This window comes from Trematomus bernacchii, unplaced genomic scaffold (genome assembly GCF_902827165.1).
Source record: "Trematomus bernacchii unplaced genomic scaffold, fTreBer1.1, whole genome shotgun sequence".
Lineage (NCBI taxonomy): Eukaryota > Metazoa > Chordata > Actinopteri > Perciformes > Nototheniidae > Trematomus > Trematomus bernacchii.
In genome coordinates, this window is record NW_022987686.1 from 2,099,543 (window position 1) to 2,118,938 (window position 19,396).

Sequence of the window (19,396 nt, forward strand, 5' to 3'; positions counted from 1 at the left end):
TATGTCGAAAATAATCCACGATGCAATGTTTCGAGATGGAAATATCATGTATTTCGACCATTTCCCCATGTTTAATCAAAGGTCTTAACAGGCCTCAGCCCTGAGCCTCTTTTCTTAGAGCCCAGGCTGATCTACAGCGAGACGAACGGGGAGAACAGAGATTTTTTTTATTTTTGCTCAGAGGGAAGAAATTCACATCGGTAACATTCGGCAACCATCGGAAGCAGGGCGGGTTTTGTTGAAATTATTCTAAGAAGGTTCATTTCCTCGTAGCCATTGGTCATTGCTTTTCAACTACTCAATATTAATAAGACAACGGACGAATAGAAATGATTTAAGTTGAATATTCACATTTTGCATGCAAATTAGACCTCGCACCGCCTACTCCTTTTTAATAAAGCCAATCGGGGTGAGTTTAGATTAAATCAACGCCCGCCTTTATTTGTGATTCGTTAAAAAAATAAACGTGCTCTGTAATTGGCTGTACGTGTGGCAACATTAATTATTCATGTGACTGCATTGAATGGCCAATGAGCGTTTTACTACAGAGATCCATGTCCCACCTACCAAAGAGTCAGCCCCTGTCTTTCTGCCTGTGCAACCCCGTAGTAGGCACTCAGTCTATAAAACCAAACGTTGGAGCGCTTCATGTTCAGAAGCGCTCAGAGCGCTCCAGAGTGTAGACCTTAAAAGGGAAGGGAGCAGTCGGTAGCCATCTTACTTAGGACCAAAACACAAATATCTCGACTATAAAGGCAACCGACAACAGAGGTCCCTGGGATATCGCCTTCGGAGACTTTCCGGTCACCGTTGGCGGCCTGACCAGAGTCGTGGTGACAATTTAAAGACTGTTCCTGCTCACAAAGCGGCGTGCCGAGGAAGGACGCGTCTCTTTGAATAGACAGGATGCATGGACCGCCCTCCGGCGACAGCGCATGCCCATTGCGCACGATCAAGAGAGTTCAATTCGGCATCATCAGCCCAGATGAGCTTGTAGGTTTTCTTTTTGGGGGGAATGGGGTATTTTAATAATTTTCGTTTAGATCACACACCACTCTTACATTTGCTTCATTGATCTTGTAGTTTAACATATATGGCAAAGACATGGTTCTGTTTACGACGTGAAATGCTCGCTGTTAGCTTAGCTTAGCTAACTAGCTGTATCAGGCTGGTGGAGCTTGTGCTAACTAGCATGTTGCAGGAAGTTTGAAAACTTAAAGCACAACATTCTCAAAAAGTATACATGTTATCACATGAATTAAACCCCCTTTTAATGTATGCAATGTACCTTGTAGGCCCATCAGTAAGTAGACCTTTTGCTTACTTTAATGCTTTCCGTTATATAGACATAGCTCGCTTGGTTTTACCACTGATACACCGCATTGTACTCGCAATAAACGAATAAAAGGGTACTTCAACAATTTTCGATATGCATGTTTTCTTTAACTTAAGATGAGGTGTTGTAGTTTTAGGCATTAATGTATACTATATTAGGAATGTAATTGAGCATACTATTTTATATAATGGTAAAAGTTGATGTTTACATAACTTTATTTGTCCTCGTCTTTTCTGTGAATTTAACGTTTTAAAAATGTTTTAAAAATATTTTGTACTTGATGTCGATTAATGCTTGATACAAATAAATATTTATAACTGATGTATGTGCAGAGGTATTTTATTTTATTATAGGCAGTAGGTGATCAACTCCGGATTATTGTCAAATGTGTAGCATCAACTATGATGTGTTTGTCTGCAGAAACGGTTGTCCGTTACGGAGGGGGGTATCAAATACCCCGAAACAACAGAAGGAGGACGTCCTAAAATGGGTGGCCTTATGGACCCCAGACAAGGGGTCATAGACCGATCTGGGAGATGTCAGACATGTGCAGGTATAATGTCATTTTAGCACTTCCTACCAAAATATATTATCAGGTGGCTGGTGTCATTAATCATATAAACATGCTTTTTGTTTCCTCAGGCAACATGACAGAATGCCCTGGCCACTTCGGGCACATAGAACTGGCAAAGCCCGTCTTCCACGTCGGCTTCGTAACAAAGATTATGAAGATTCTTCGTTGTGTCTGCTTCTTTTGCTCTAAGCTTCTAGTGGATCCAGTAAGTAAATTCAGTATTTATCTGTACATTATGATGATAATCTACCCATTTGAATCCAACAAAGTATGATTTCAGTGTTCATAGCTTTTCTTTTTGCTTTTATCTCCAGACCAATCCAAAGATCAAAGACATCCTAATAAAATCTAAAGGACAGCACAGGAAACGTTTGACACATGTATACGAGCTGTGCAAGGGAAAAAACATCTGTGAAGGAGGAGAGGAGATGGACAACAAGTTTGGAATGGAACAGCAGGATGCTGAGGAGGACATTACCAAGGACAAGGTATTTGGGTGGAATCTTGTTATAATTGTTAATGGGCATTTTGTCTCAACATTTACGTCACTGTCCAAAATATTCTCGTTCTCACTTTATTTTCTCCAACCATGTGACTTACGCAGGGTCACGGTGGCTGTGGGCGTTACCAACCCCGCATCAAACGCACCGGCTTGGAGCTGTACGCCGAGTGGAAGCACGTTAACGAGGATTCGCAGGAGAAGAAAATCCTGCTGAGTCCTGAGCGTGTGCACGAGATCTTCAAGCGCATCTCCGATGAAGAAGACGTCATCTTGGGCCTGGACCCCAAGTTTGCCCGACCAGAGTGGATGATTGTAACGGTGTTACCTGTGCCTCCCCTGGCTGTCAGGCCTGCTGTCGTCATGCAGGGCTCTGCTCGAAACCAGGTAAAGCAATAACATCACAGACAGATTTTATTTTCCCTGCATGTAAAAAAATGTGATTAACAATTAATCATCCCTTAACTTGTGTTCTAAAGGATGACTTGACCCACAAGCTGGCGGATATTGTCAAAATCAACAACCAGCTGAGAAGAAACGAGCAGAGCGGTGCTGCGGCTCACGTCATCGCTGAGGATGTCAAACTGCTCCAGTTTCACGTAGCCACCATGATTGACAACGAGCTGCCAGGCCTGCCAAGGGTATGTATGCAATTCCTCGAGCCCTGTCTGACAATTTCTGTGTTTCCATGGTGCTTATTTTACTATAATTTTTTTCTTTCACAGGCAATGCAAAAGTCTGGCCGTCCTCTAAAATCCCTTAAACAGCGTCTAAAGGGGAAGGAGGGCCGAGTCCGAGGTAACCTCATGGGTAAGCGTGTGGACTTCTCCGCCCGTACCGTCATCACGCCAGACCCCAACCTGCATATCGACCAAGTAGGCGTGCCTCGATCCATCGCAGCCAACATGACCTTCCCAGAACTCGTCACACCCTTTAATATCGACAGGTACTGCCGTGTAGAAAGCAGATTCAACTTCATGTAATGTGGGAGAACCTGTATTCCAAATTATGGAAAGTGATGTCATCTAATTCATTCCGATGTCCGTCTTAGATTACAAGAGCTGGTACGAAGAGGCAACAGCCAGTACCCAGGAGCCAAATACATCATCCGGGACAACGGAGACCGAATTGACCTTCGATTTCACCCCAAACCAAGTGACCTTCACCTGCAGATCGGCTACAAGGTAAGATTCAAATATACCTATAAACTACTGCATTTTTTTGTTGGATGATTTTAAAATATCCTTTAAATCTTCTCATTGACTAAACCTGTTTTAATTTGTTCCTTATTCAGGTTGAAAGACACATGTGTGACGGCGACATCATCATCTTCAACAGACAGCCTACACTACATAAAATGTCCATGATGGGGCACAGGGTCCGAATCCTGCCGTGGTCAACGTTTCGACTCAACCTCAGGTACCGAATAAAAACCACACATCCCTTGTCTTCCTTGAAATATACAGTAACCTTAATAATAATTGTTCTCCAGTTAAAAAATAATGTTTTATCATAGTGATTTTTGGTTTTAATTGGGTCTTTATACAAGTTCCTGTCACTGTTACATTATCCTTTATGCTGTAGCTGCTCTTACATCCCATTCTCTCTTCCTCCCTCCAGTGTAACCACCCCATACAACGCTGACTTTGACGGGGATGAGATGAACCTCCACCTGCCTCAGTCCCTGGAGACGAGGGCTGAAATCCAGGAGCTGGCCATGGTGCCGCGTATGATCGTCACCCCCCAGTCCAACAGGCCCGTCATGGGTATCGTGCAGGACACCCTCACAGCCGTGCGCAAATTCACCAAGAGAGACGTTTTCTTAGAGAGGGTAAGGGGATTGTTACAATATCACCAGCTGCGCCTTTCTCCGTCTTGAAAGAGGTTTAACACGCTGCGTTTCTCCACCACAGGGGGAGGTGATGAACCTCCTCATGTTCCTCTCCACCTGGGATGGAAAAGTGCCTCAGCCGGCCCTCCTGAAGCCCCGCCCTCTGTGGACCGGGAAGCAGATCTTCAGCCTAATCATTCCCGGACACATTAACGTGATCCGCACACACAGCACCCATCCCGACGAGGAGGACAGCGGCCCCTACAAGCACATCTCACCCGGGGACACCAAGGTACTTTCCCTGCATTATCATGTATAGATGAAACGGGGGGGAAAATGGACGACAAGTGACCTCATGGTGAACTCTGTCACACACAGGTCATAGTGGAGAATGGGGAGCTGATCATGGGCATCCTGTGTAAGAAGTCCCTGGGAACCTCCGCCGGCTCCCTCGTCCACATCTCGTACCTGGAGATGGGCCACGACATCACCAGACTCTTCTACTCCAACATTCAGACTGTGGTCAACCACTGGCTGCTCATCGAGGGTACGTGAACACACCATTATTGCTGTATGACAACTGATTGTTTTAAGGAGTTTTTGCAACCAAACCTTCACATTTGTTTAGTTGTTTTCCCTAAAATTGACGAGTATACTCTTGATATTCTCTCCAGGTGCTTCCATTGGTATTGGTGACTCCATTGCTGATGCCAAGACCTACCTCGACATCCAGAACACCATCAAGAAAGCCAAACAGGATGTGATAGAAGTAAGCACTGCCTATTTGTAGGGTCACCAACATTTCAAATTTAACCAGATTTTCAGCAGAAATTACCAACAGAAATGTTAATTATTTCCTTTGCCTTTTTGTCTGCCAGGTCATCGAGAAAGCCCACAACAACGAGCTGGAGCCGACCCCCGGTAACACTCTGAGGCAGACCTTTGAGAACCAGGTGAATCGTATCCTGAACGACGCTCGTGACAAAACTGGATCCTCCGCCCAGAAGTCTCTGTCTGAGTACAACAACTTCAAGTCCATGGTGGTGGCCGGGTCCAAAGGCTCAAAGATTAACATCTCACAGGTACAGGAACCCCTCCTTTTCCCATCTCATAGATTAATGACCGCTTTGATTTACTCTAACATTTCTTATCTTACCTCTTTATCCAGGTTATCGCCGTGGTGGGGCAGCAGAACGTGGAGGGTAAGCGAATCCCCTTCGGCTTCAAACACCGCACGCTGCCTCACTTCATCAAGGATGATTACGGTCCTGAGAGCAGAGGCTTCGTGGAGAACTCCTACCTGGCCGGTCTGACGCCCACTGAGTTCTTCTTCCACGCCATGGGAGGCAGAGAGGGTCTTATCGACACAGCCGTCAAGACAGCTGAGACTGGTGAGTGTGGAAGGACACAAGTCAGGATAGGCTTCATAAATATACAGGGAAATGTTTTTTTATAGCATGTTAAATCTGTTTTATCCCACCAGGTTACATCCAGCGTCGTCTGATCAAGTCCATGGAGTCGGTGATGGTGAAGTACGACGGCACCGTGCGTAACTCCATCAACCAGGTGGTGCAGCTGCGCTACGGAGAGGACGGCCTGGCAGGAGAGAACGTGGAGTTTCAGAATGTGGCAACGCTCAAACCCTCACACAAGGCCTTCGAAAAGAAGTATGTCAGACATCGTACACTCGGAGAATCAAAGCATTTTCACTTGTATTTGTATATAATTGAGGTAGAGAGTTATGGTCCCAAACATGGCGTACGTTTCTCAACTATGTAACAACATATTTTAATTTAATATTAACCATCTTTTTCTCCTTTTTTGTCTCTAGGTTTAGGTTTGATTGCACCAATGAGCGAGCGCTGAGGCGGATACTGCAGGAGGATGTAGTGAAAGACGTGTTGACCAATGCTAATGTGCAGAGCTCTTTGGAGAAGGAGTATGACAGGATGAAGGAGGACAGGGAGGTCCTCCGAGCCATTTTCCCCACCGGGGACAGTAAGGTGTGTGTGTTCTCTTCTGTAGAAATGCTACTGCTTTTTACAACTCTTGTTCTGCCAAATCAAAAACATAATCATATAACGCAATTCTCATCCTTGCCTTCAGGTTGTGCTGCCATGCAACCTGGCCAGAATGATCTGGAATGCTCAGAAGATCTTCCGCATCAACATTCGGACCCCGACAGACCTCAACCCTCTGAGGGTGGTCGAGGGTAAGCTAAAAAATAACAAACCTTTTGCAACATGTCACCACTCTCTGTTCGTTCTTCCTCTGTTACATTAGCTGTTAACTCACACAGCCACGTTGATACTCAGACAGTTTCTTCACCACATATTAAGTTACAGGATTTTGTGAACTGTGTAGAAACACCTGCTGTAGATTTTAGAAATGGTGGACTGAGCCTGACCTTGGGTGCACCATTAAGCCACTTTAAGCCCACTGGTGAATCCTCATGTGTTACATAACAGGAAAAACACTTCAAGTCCATGTCGCTAAGCTAGAGAGAATTGTATTGAGGTAAATCTCAAATATGACATTGTCTTGGAGAAAAAAATATGATTATTGCCTCATTAAAAGTGTTTATGCTAGTGCACAATTTGTATAGCTTATGTTCTGTATTTATTTAGATGATATGAAACTACCCCAGGAAGCTGTATAAATGTCAGAACTTAACCAAAACTCTGTAGCATGAGTCTGAATCGGTGTGCTCTTTGCTTCTCCAGGTCTTCAAGACTTGAGTAAAAAGCTGGTGATCGTGAACGGTGAGGACCCGCTCAGTCGACAGGCCCAGCAGAACGCCACCCTGCTCTTCAACATCCACCTGCGCTCCACCCTCTGCTCCAAACGCATGACGGAGGAGTTCCGCCTTTCCACTGAAGCCTACGACTGGCTGCTGGGAGAGATCGAGGCCAAATTCAACCAGTCCATTGTAAGTTCAGCACCTTAAGAGTTCACTGCTAGACTTTGGGAGATTTCTTCTTCAATTGACCTCCATGTTTTCCTCCGTTCCCAGGCTCACCCAGGAGAAATGGTGGGCGCTCTGGCTGCTCAGTCTCTGGGAGAGCCCGCCACCCAGATGACCCTGAACACTTTCCATTACGCCGGTGTGTCCGCCAAGAACGTAACACTGGGTGTGCCTCGTCTAAAGGAGTTGATCAACATCTCCAAGAAGCCCAAAACCCCCTCGCTGACCGTGTTCCTGCTGGGTCAGGCGGCCCGTGACGCCGAGAGGGCCAAAGACATCCTCTGTAGGCTGGAGCACACCACACTGCGGAAGGTGAGCGACAGAATGAGATTAAACTAATTCGCCTGACAAAAGCAGTGACTAAAAGCTATTCTTTCTACTCAGGTGACGGCCAACACCGCCATCTACTACGACCCCAACCCCCAGAACACGGTGGTGGCCGAGGACCAGGAGTGGGTGAACGTCTACTATGAGATGCCCGACTTTGACGTGACGCGCATCTCACCGTGGCTGCTGCGTATCGAGCTCGACCGCAAGCACATGACCGATCGCAAGCTGACCATGGAGCAGATCGCAGAGAAGATCAACTCAGGTGGGTGGTGTGCAGATATGACGTTTATTTTATATAAACTCAATGGATTTTTCTAACAACCCCTTTTTTTTTTTTTTTTACCTCAAAGGTTTCGGAGATGACTTGAACTGCATCTTCAATGACGACAATGCAGAGAAGCTCGTTTTGCGAATCCGAATCATGAACAGCGACGAGAACAAGTTCCAAGAGGCGAGCACTGATTGGATATTCAACGAAAATACTGGCACTGTAGTTGGCTTTATTTGTAATCATAAATATTTGCTTGTTCTTCTAGGATGAGGAGGTGGTGGACAAAATGGACGATGACGTGTTCTTGAGGTGCATCGAGTCCAACATGCTGACTGACATGACCCTGCAAGGCATTGACCAGATCAGCAAGGTAGACCCCCACCCACCCTCAGTCATTGGTAACAAAAGGGATATACCTGCCTGTGGCCATGAGTCAAACCTCCCTCTCCTCTCCTCCAGGTGTACATGCATTTGCCCCAGACTGACAACAAGAAGAAGATCATCATCACGGAGGAAGGTGAGTTCAAGGCCCTGCAAGAGTGGATCCTGGAGACGGACGGTGTGAGCCTCATGAGGGTCCTCAGCGAGAAGGACGTGGATCCCGTCAGGACCACCTCCAACGACATCGTGGAGATCTTCACGGTACGAAAGCATTACAAAAAAAGATTGGTTTCAACAAAAGAACTGTAGTGGAAAAATTGACATATACTAGTTTTTCCTAACATTTTCCCTAACATTCTTTCCTACCTAGGTCTTGGGAATTGAGGCGGTGCGGAAGGCTCTGGAGAGGGAGTTGAACCACGTCATCTCCTTTGATGGTTCCTACGTCAACTACCGCCATTTGTCTCTGCTTTGTGACACCATGACCTCCCGCGGTCATCTGATGGCCATCACGCGTCACGGCATCAACCGTCAAGACACAGGACCGCTCATGAAGTGTTCCTTTGAGGAAACGGTAAATAAACTGCACCCTACTATGTCTATCCACTGATAGGAGAAAAAAAAGGACCATTTAAAAAAAGAACGTCTGTGGTATGGAACTATTTTGGATTTTACACAACAGACACGGACCAAACAAACGTAATTTGCTAAATTTGCAAAAAAGAAAATGTGAAAGCGACAGATGGCAACACGTCGGGCTTACGAGACCACCTCAAACGCAAGCACCAGAAAGAGTATGCAGAGTCTGTAATGGCGCATTTCCACCATGGCGCGGTTTAAGCGTGTCGTGCCGGGCCCGTTTTTGGTTGCAAAATCGTGGTTCTATCGGGGCCAACAAACAGGGCTGAGTCGGGCTGAGTATGCTAAACTAGAGAGAGACTCGCTGGCAAGGGGGCTACAATTACAACAAGATGAACATATTTGACCGTGATTTAATTGTAATACACGTTTCAAAATGATGCCGAAGTAACAACATACTGATACCGGTTAGTAAAAACCATGAATTAATGCTTTGACAAGTCTGCAGACAGACGGCAGGCGAAAAACCTTTTGAAATGCGCGTTGTCTAAATGGAGATTGGCTAAGCTAACGCAATATATGCTCCGACCGTCCACACTCACAACAACGGCCTATACAGACATAAATAAAGCAACGACTGTATTCGCCATGACACAGGCAGTCTGTGGTTTGTACTTGTTTAACTTTTGTCTAGTTTCTGAACAGATATGAGGAGCTGTGAGCTTGAGTGCTAACAGCTAACGGCTAATGTTGTTTTTCTGGGGTGCTCATTGAAGATGACGTCACGGCTCCGCCTACACTGCGTTACTATAGATACTACCCCAGTTCCTAAACTGTAATGGAAGCGCAGCATAAAGTGAGCCAGTCCTAACAAGGCATAACGAGGCCTAGCCATGCCGAGCGAGGCCGTGTAGTGGAAATGCACGAGTGCAAGGTCCCCCGCGTGTGAATGCACAATCTACCGCAGCGACTGCATAAGTACGACCAAAACAAACTACCATAACGCAGGCATTTGATAAAGGGGCTCCTTATGAAAAGACTAGCAAACGGTGGAAAGACATAACTGACGCGGTGGCGTTTTATGTGGCCAAGGATATGCATCCAATAAAGAGCGTGGAAAACAAAGGTTTCGTGAGGCTGAGTTGACCCACGGTACCAGGTGCCCAGACTGTACCCTAAACTATATTTTTTTTAAAAACTGATGTGAAAGACATGCTCTAAAGCTGTCTGGTCAGGATTCAGACAGTATTGCACTTCATTTATTGTCTTGGTTAACGTGTAGGCCTACCTACTTGAACACTGAGGAAGCCATATCAAAATTCCTGTTGAATTGTTCATTCAGGGATTCATTGCAGAATTAAAACCAGCTTGAAATTGTATTTTGGTCTGTTACATTTAGCTGACGCTTTTATCCAAAGCGACTTACAATTACCAATTACAGGGACATTCTCCCTGGAGTAACTAAGGACTAAGTGCCTTACTCAAGGGCACACTAGTGGTGGTGTTCCTGGCGGGATTTGAACTCACAACCTTCCGATCTTCAGCCCACCTCATTAACCATTAGACCACCACTATCCCTATACTCCTTTTTATTTTAGTTTTTGTTACCTTGTAGGTGGTTGTACTGTTAAGTAACTTGAAAAATAACCATAATAACCGACATGAAAAAATATCGTCTATCGTGATACTGCTTGAAAAATATCGTGATATTATATTTTTCAATATCGCCCACCCCTAACTTTAAGGACTCTCCATGTCTCTGTCTTCAGGTGGATGTGTTGATGGAGGCGTCCTCCCACGCTGAGAACGACCCCATGAAGGGTGTGTCGGAGAACATCATGCTCGGCCAGCTGGCCCCATGTGGTACAGGATGCTTCGATTTGCTGTTGGATGCGGAGAAGTGTAAATACGGCATGGAGATCCCTACAAACATTCCTGGCATCAGCGTGGCTGGACGTGAGTACAGAGAGTTTGAGCTATAATGCAGAACGGTTTCTATAGAGTAGGAGCTATGATATTTACATTCTGTTCCCGTCCTATTTGCAGCCACTGGAATGTTCTTCGGCACGGTGCCGAGTCCCATGAGCGGTATGTCGCCTGCCATGACCCCCTGGAACACAGGAGCGACCCCCGCCTACGGAGCCTGGTCCCCCAGCATCGGTGAGTGGACCCTCGGGCTGTTGTCTCTTCTTTTTTTTGTGTTTTGGATTTCTTTTTCTGAATTTTGCCCTTTTGTGTCGTTCCTCCAGGAAGCGGCATGACCCCCGGAGCGGCAGGTTTCTCTCCCAGCGCGGCGTCAGACGCCAGTGGCTTCTCTCCCGGCTACTCCCCCGCCTGGTCTCCCACTCCTGGCTCTCCGGGGTCTCCAGGACCTGCCAGCCCCTACATCCCATCTCCAGGTGAGACACTGCAGGAACACACAGGTTACTGGGAGGATTGACAGTAAAGCTTATAAATACATCTGGATATTTTAAGCTAATTGTTAAACATTTTTGCTTCATTCAATATTTTCTACATAATAACACAACTGTTTGATTGGATCCTTTGATGCGTATGATGATCATCATTTTGTGAAATCTAATCTGTTTCAAATTTGTCTTAAGAAATTAGCTTTCACTCATTATTAAAAAAACAAATCAAATGTACATTTTGCTGAAACTTATCTTAAAATATTTCTAAACTTTTGGAAATATATCTAGTATTATTTTTGTATTTAAGTAAAAAAACGTGCTAAATAATGATCTTAACCGTAACTATAGAAAACAGCTCTCACAGTACGTAATAAACGGATCCGTGTTTGTTGACACATTAGTAGGACTTCACGAAAACAAACAACGCTTTGTTAAAGTATTTGTTTTTCCTCCCTCAGGTGGCGCCATGTCACCCAACTACTCCCCAACCTCCCCCGCGTATGAGCCTCGCTCCCCCGGAGGCTACACCCCCCAGAGCCCCGGCTACTCCCCCACCTCCCCCTCCTACTCCCCCACGTCTCCCTCTTACTCCCCGACCAGCCCCAACTACAGCCCCACGTCTCCCTCCTACTCCCCCACCTCCCCCAGTTACTCCCCGACCTCTCCGTCCTACTCTCCCACATCTCCCTCCTATTCCCCCACGTCTCCCTCCTACTCCCCCACCTCCCCGTCTTACTCCCCAACATCCCCCTCCTACTCCCCCACCTCACCCAGCTACAGCCCGACGTCGCCGAGCTACAGCCCGACGTCGCCCAGCTACTCCCCCACTTCACCTTCCTACTCCCCCACCTCCCCCTCTTATTCTCCAACCTCTCCATCTTACTCTCCCACCTCCCCGTCTTACTCCCCCACCTCGCCTTCCTACTCGCCGACCAGCCCGAGCTACAGCCCGACATCACCCAACTACACCCCCACCTCTCCCAGTTACTCCCCCACCTCTCCCTCTTACTCTCCAACATCGCCCTCCTACTCCCCGACCTCCCCCAACTACACCCCGACCAGCCCCAACTACTCCCCCACCTCCCCCTCATACTCCCCCACCTCTCCGTCCTACTCGCCCTCCAGTCCTCGCTTCACCCCTCAGTCTCCCACCTACACCCCCAGCTCCCCCTCATACAGCCCCAGCTCCCCCTCCTACTCCCCAACCTCCCCAAAATATACCCCCACCTCCCCCTCGTACAGCCCCAGCTCCCCGGAGTACACCCCCACCTCTCCGAAGTACTCCCCCACCTCGCCGAAGTACTCCCCAACATCGCCGAAGTACACTCCTACTTCGCCCACCTACTCCCCGACGACTCCAAAATACAGCCCCACCTCTCCTACCTACTCCCCTACCTCCCCCACGTACACCCCTACCAGCCCCAAATACTCCCCGACCTCTCCTACTTACTCCCCCACTTCACCCAAGTACTCACCCACGTCTCCTACGTACTCGCCGACTAGTCCCAAAGGCTCCACGTACTCCCCCACCTCTCCGGGCTACAGCCCCACGTCGCCCACCTACAGCCCGGCCATCAGCCCCGACGACAGCGACGAGGAGAACAACTGAGGAGGGGAGGAGGAGAAGGGGGGGCGCCTGAAGAAACTCACCTCATGGGGGACACTTGAAGGACAGCACCCCGTCACCTGAAGGACAGCCCCTTTAACCAGCTGGAGGTGACGGTGCTTCTGGACACAGGATGTCCCGATTGGGGCGAAATCTGTTTATGCTCCATCTAAGACCCGCCCCCTTTACCACATGTTTAAACTATTATGTGAAGACTTGACTGCTCTGCCTGAAGGAAAGAAAAAAGGCTGCCTTTTTGAAATAGTTTTTTATTTTATTTCCCACGGGGTGTCGGTGCAAACCCAAGAGGGAATGACAAGGAGAGGAGGATGAGGTGAACACATACCGGGGGGAGGAAGTGTCCCTTTTTAACTTTATAGTGTACTGCATCCAGTCTCTCTCTCATTCTCTAAAAACATCGGGTGTATTAGTTGTGGGAAGCGTACATATTGCCAAAAGCCTTTTTGAAAAGTGGATTGTATTCATCACTAAAAAGAAAAAAAACAAGGAAGGAAGGATTAGACTTTGTTTACTGCATACTTCACCTCGGTGTATTTTGTTAGACCCTTTTGCTGCTTTTGTAAAAGTATAGTTGCTGCCAGTTTTGGGGGTTTTATGCAACAAAAGTGGAGCATTAGGTGTTAAAATGGTCGGGTCAGATTGTCCAAAGAAGAAAGTTGGATTGGAGAGAGAAACTGGCTTGCAGGGAAAAAGAAATGTCTCTTGAACATCACTAATACATAACTGTATGTACCCATTGCCCTCTCCTCCTTCTCCTTCACACCCCCAAAAACTGAAAGATGTCATGAAAACACCCACCAGCATCCTCTTGTCCTCTACCATTTTTGGAGACTTGTGCATCGAAAGCAAAAAAAACAACAACTTTTCAAGATACTATTCTTCCCTTGACACTGGGAATTAAAAGATTTATATGGAAAAAAAATAATAGAATGATTATTCTGTCTTTAATTTTGATTCTAGGAGGAAATGGGGCTCGCGTGGACGAGGGAAAAGTAGTGTGGCGTTGCTGCTTTGTCATTGTTTGCATGAGTAGCACATGTTAATACATTTTAATCAAACTTTAGGTTTAAAATTTGTTCAAATCCCTCCCACTTCTCGCTAATCTTCGTCCCATTTCTGATAGCTGATGTGTACACAGGATTATTTGGACTATTCAATATTATTTAAGAAAGACAGTTTACTATTCTGTGTGAATATGAATAGAGGAAAACTAAGAATCTTTTCTTTTGGCTTTTCCTCTTGTTTTGCTTTTGGTGACTTTGTAAACCTGTTTGCAGGAGGCTCATGTTCCTATACTGTGGATGAAGGGGCAGGGGACGGAGGGGAGGCTTTTTCTTTTTTATTGTCGTCCCTGTTCTTTCTCCAAACAGTTTGAGTTTGTTGCCGTTACGGCGACTGCTCTAGTCACTAACATGTTGCATGATGTCACCATTTTGTGACGGAGGCTAAAAGTTTGGGGTTTTCACTTCTCGGGATGCCAGAGGGCAACATTTGTCCTCCTGTTTGTTGGCCTTTGGAACAGTTTATTCTCTTTTTAAGCAGAGATTGTCAAAAGAAACAGCACTTTTGGGCTCTCTGTAAAAAAAAAACACACAAAAAAACAACCTTACCCACTACATTAGTGTGAACTTTCTTTTTGAATATAGGTGCTTTCTCACATGATTCAACTCGGTTCGACTGTGTTAGGGAACCGTCTCTACGCCCGATGATGATAATGGAAACCTTTTTTTCCTCCTCCCCCCCACGGTTTCTGAAATTATCAGACTTAGCTGGGTACCCTCCCTCTTCATCCACAAGTGATCCTCATTTCTGAAATCAGTGTTTCTTTTTTTTTCTACCAGTGTATGTACCTGTGACGAGGGGAAATCATGGGGAGGGGGGACGTGATGAATCTGACTGGGAGTCCTGCGGAGATAAAACACAGCCAGTAATCTTTTTGGTTCTGAGAATGTTAAAATTAGTTGTCATGATTTTTGAAACATTGCTACCAAGATGGGTCTTGAATTGAAATGACTGCGTCTTCTGGCCTTTTGAGATAAAGCAGGTTTGGTAATTGCACTTAGTAAATATTGTGGTGGACCTAAGCCCCAGACATTGTGATATTTTTGTCCACTGTTTGCATCTAATCCTGTTGTCTTAACTGTGTGCCGTCCATTTCAATTCAGGACATCGGGGCTCCCAGGTGGTATGAATGTGTGTGTGTGAGTGTGTGAGGCGAGACAGGGTTTCAAACTGAGGAAAGACTTCACATGTCTGGGCAAAGGAAGGTTTAACTTGAAATTGCCGCTGTATAGAAATCAATTCATTATCTCATTCTCTGTATCTTTGTTCTGTTTGTTTTTTGACTTGGAAAAAATGAATAAAAGTTTTACTACATGTCTGTCTTTTTTTGTATTGATTAATGCATTTCACAATATGTAGGGAAAAGAGAACACTGCATTTAGTAGGTAACGAAACAAAGTACTCATGCTTATTTAAGGCCAGTTTAATCCAGAATTTTTGTAAATGGGGCAAAGTATTTACACATGCTAAACAAATTCAAGACATTAACATGTATGCGTCACTTGGGGAGAAAAACAACATTTTAGATTTAATTTTAGTATCCAATTAATAAAATATGTAGATGAATTCGCTCAATGAACAGTTTGCTTAAACTTAAATTCATCTGAAACTAATTTCTACAACACTCTTTAAAGTGATACTTACTCATGATGGCTACTATACCGTTTCATGATTTAAAGTAAGTTATCCTGTACTTTAATGAACGTTTACATTTAGGCCCTAATTATGTACAGTTACTGTGCTATATTGTTAGTTTTATTTTATGTAATAGTTTATTTAGCAGGGACAATGAACTTAAAACAATAAAATGTGTCAAGCGTTAATATGCCAGATTTAGCTTTGAGCTCATTTCCATCCCTCACATAAAACATTTAAAAAAATGACATTTTACAAAGATAGCAAATACATGATATGCAAAAAGTGCAAAAGAGCAAGAGCAGCATATACAAGTATTTATCACATGGTAATACAATCTAGCAGCAACGACATAAAGTGCAAGAGAATATACAAGAGATACATAAAGTGCAGTTAGCTGTGATTGCACGGATGTTTGTTTCTCAACCATTCTTTGAGTTGACCTTTGAAGCTATTGAGAGTGGGACAATCCCGTATCAGTTGGGAGGCTATTCCAGAATGAGCTGCCTTTAATGGAAAGGACATTTTGTCCAAAAGTGGTCCGTCTGCGGTGGACTTCACAGTCTCCTCTGGTTTCTGACCTAGTACAGTATTCAATATGGGATAGAATCATACAGTGGAGGTATGACTTTGCAGCATTGACAGTTAAGAAAGGTCTAATTTGTTTAACATTTTGCAAGTTGAATTTAATAGTATTTGATACTTTCTTAATGTGTTTCTTAAAAGTCAAGTTCGAGTCCAATATGACTCCAAGATACTTGAACTGGGAGACTAGTTCTATTTCTGCTCCGTTTAAAAACACATTGGATCCTTCGATTTTGACTGGTCGTTTACTGAACATCATGCATACTGGGTTTGTTTATGTTTAACTGCAAGCAAATGTTGTTCAGCCAGTGTTGAACCTTGTCCAATGCATTTGAGAGACAAAATTAGATTATTTCTGTGTTTTTCCCGTGTATAAAGATGACCGCATCATCGACATACATTTGTACATTCAACTCATGACATACATTAGGCAAGTCATTAGTGAAAACAGTAATGGTCCAAGAATGGAACCTTGTGGACCCCAACAGGGTTCACAAGGTAGGGGGATTTTGCACCGTTGACCAAAACCCACTGTTTTCTGTTCGATAAGTAAGACTTAAACCAATGTATCGAAACTGCCGAAAAATTGAAATGAGTCAGCTTTGTAAGGAGCACTTGGTGGTCGTCAACAGTGTCAAATGCCTTCCTGAGATCAAGGAAGACAGCACCTACATATGGGCTCGTGTCCAACATACATTTAACCTTTTCCACAAAGACACAGTTAGCTGTCTCAGTGGAGTGGTGAGCACGGAAACCAAACTGCATTGGGTGGAGTGGAGCAAAACCTTTGTCTAAATGTTTGGTGATTAGTTTTGACACCCATTTCTCAGCTATCTTAGACACAGGGGAGGATGCTGATAGGTCTATAATTGGACATCATTGCTTTATCCCCAGATTTAAAGATCGGTGTCACCGTGGCCACCTTCCAGGATGATGGAACTTCCCTCATGCTGATAGATTGATTCACTAGCATAGTAATTGGTTGTATTAGACCGTCGATATGTGTCTTTATAAAGTTGGTGTCGAAATCATTTGCATCCCTAGCCTTAGAACCTCTTAAACCTGAGATTATATTGTTTACCTCAACCTCTGTGATTTCCTCTAGGTCAAAAACGGGGTGTGTATCCAGTCGGGCTAGGTGAGACCTAAAGTTAACAGATATGGTTCTAAACTGTATTGAAGTAAACATGTATTATTTTGAACTGTATTTTAGTGAACATGTATTGTTTGAACTGTTTTAAGTAATCCTATATATATTCTCTTCTCACTTACACTCACTGACCCAGATATCCTGCTACACACACATACACCTCCTCCCACCAGCACACACACATATTCTTTTCAAGGTCCTTTCTGGGCATCAATATATCTGTGTACAATGTTTGGTTGTCTGGGAAAGAATAGTTTGTGTGAAATATTCCTTGGGAAAGTAAAGGAGTGAACACAGGTGCAGAGATAAAGATTGACTCTGTCCTTGTGTACTTCCGAAAATCTCACGCTCTGTTCAGAAGAAACATACTTTTTTCACAGAACTCTGATTCGCTGTATTGGACCCAACCAGAAGTGAATCCAACCAGTAAAAACACCTGGGGGAGTGAGCAGCTCACACTAGAGATGGCAAATCCGGATCCTTTTACGGACTCAGGGTCTTCTGAGTCAGTCATTGAAGAGATCCGGATCATACGAGTCATTTGAGTCATATGAGTCAGCATCACCAAGACCGTAGAAATCCTATCGGTGAAACCGAAAAGTTGATGCATTTCACGAGCATATTATTATTCCATATATTTTGAATATATATATATATTTGTATATATATATATATATATATATAATATCTGCATGTATATTTTCTATTTCGACATGTATATTTTATATTTTATTTTATTTTTCTTTCTATTCTTGTATATTTTGTAGTTTTGTTTTATTGTAAAATGCCTTTTATGCTGCTGTAACAACAACACTTTCCCAATTTGGGATCAATAAAGTACTATCTATCTATCTATCTATTAAACTGACGTTATATTAACCTCCGCTACACAGTGTATTTTGCTTTAATAAAAAATGTTGATCACAAAAAAAAGGGTTATTTTGCGATTTGGCAAATCTGAGTCTGCTGTTGACTCGTGCATGACGACGAGTCTGCTGGATCTCTGGATCTGCTGCTATATGGTTACGGCTCCGAGTCCGCACGAGTCTGCTCTGCTGTGTGTTGCAGCGAGTCAGGATTTGCGAGTCTGCGAGTCTGCGAGTCTGCTGTTGACTGCGAGTCTGCTGTTGATAGCGCGGGAGCCGGGTGCTGGAGGAGGGGCTATGCTCGTGCACATGACGAGTATGGATTGCTGGATCTGCTATGCTATTACGGTTAGGAGCCGTCGGCTCCTCTGAGTCCCCACGAGTCTGCAGGAAGTTTCACTGATCCGCGTCCCCTCCCCTGAGCCAAACGATAACTTCTGGCAGGCAGCTATCCTGTATACTTGCTAAAGGGTAGGCAGATGGACTGGGGTACGTTGTAATGTGATTTTACATGTTATAAAGAGAGTAGCGAGTGACGCAATTTATAGTTTTAATTTGTACGTCACACCAAGTGTGGGACTCAAGGACTCGGGTTAATGGAGAGGGGAGACTCGTCACGACCAGCTCATTTCTAGGATCCGGGTTAATGATCCGGATGAATCAGGACTCGCCCATCTCTAGCTCACACAGCTCCTCCCCACGGACTCTCTGATTCGCTTCGGAGTAAAATGGGACGGAAGAGTTAACACATCTCCGCCCCAAAAATGTTTATGAATACTGTTGTTTATTCATGCAAAAATGCTTCCTGTTTCTGACTGGCTGGTCCCGATACCTGTATTGCACGGCAGTAGAACTGGAAGTCCAGAGTACTCTGTAAACTTGTATAAGTGTTTTTTACCAGTAAAATCTGATTATTGTTATAACCTTTATTCCGGTGTTTTGAACTCCTTCTTTTATTAAATCTAACCAGGCTCATCTGACGGACGGCGCGTAGCAGAGGTGGGCTTTAAGCCACCACCACGGTGTTTGCTACAACAGACCTCAGATGGCGGGAAGAGCTTTGTAAGCTTTGTGTCCAGAGCGCGATTTATGAAATACTCATTGAGAGAGCTGACCAACACTGCATGGTCTTTTTATCAGGGCATCATTCATTTTTTATTCTAGAACCTTATGTTCCTGTTTGGTATGTTTACCTAATAGTTTATTTAAGATTTGCCAAACGTTTTTACCGTTACCTTTCGCACCTTCAATTATATTGATGAAAAAGTCAGTGGTAGCCTATTGCTCCTTATTC

The 19,396-nt window shown here is 44.7% G+C and overlaps 1 protein-coding gene across 1 annotated transcript; it reads left to right on the forward strand.

The window, feature by feature from the left end:
• Positions 1 to 906: 906 nt before the first annotated feature.
• polr2a (polymerase (RNA) II (DNA directed) polypeptide A) lies at positions 907 to 15,180 on the forward strand. The gene is made up of 29 exons (XM_034136805.1): positions 907 to 993; positions 1,757 to 1,889; positions 1,979 to 2,115; positions 2,225 to 2,398; positions 2,515 to 2,796; positions 2,889 to 3,050; positions 3,135 to 3,355; positions 3,461 to 3,593; positions 3,704 to 3,828; positions 4,030 to 4,240; positions 4,323 to 4,532; positions 4,619 to 4,787; positions 4,915 to 5,009; positions 5,119 to 5,322; positions 5,409 to 5,631; positions 5,724 to 5,907; positions 6,072 to 6,243; positions 6,347 to 6,452; positions 6,964 to 7,169; positions 7,254 to 7,517; positions 7,590 to 7,797; positions 7,886 to 7,986; positions 8,072 to 8,176; positions 8,266 to 8,448; positions 8,558 to 8,761; positions 10,536 to 10,722; positions 10,813 to 10,926; positions 11,016 to 11,165; positions 11,636 to 15,180. Exons 1-29 carry the CDS (start codon positions 907 to 909, stop codon positions 12,784 to 12,786), a joined length of 5,901 nt encoding a protein of 1,966 aa, XP_033992696.1. The 3' UTR covers positions 12,787 to 15,180.
• The last annotated feature ends 4,216 nt before the right edge of the window (positions 15,181 to 19,396 follow it).

What these genes read in the sequence shown, in the direction of transcription:
- polr2a (XM_034136805.1), top strand. Translation starts at nt 907, where the DNA reads ATGCATGGACCGCCCTCCGGCGACAGCGCATGCCCATTGCGCACGATC. An exon ending in CACAAGGCCTTCGAAAAGAA is followed by an intron (nt 5,908 to 6,071) that starts GTATGTCAGACA and finishes TTTTGTCTCTAG; the next exon opens with GTTTAGGTTTGATTGCACCA. An exon ending in TCCCCACCGGGGACAGTAAG is followed by an intron (nt 6,244 to 6,346) that starts GTGTGTGTGTTC and finishes CCTTGCCTTCAG; the next exon opens with GTTGTGCTGCCATGCAACCT.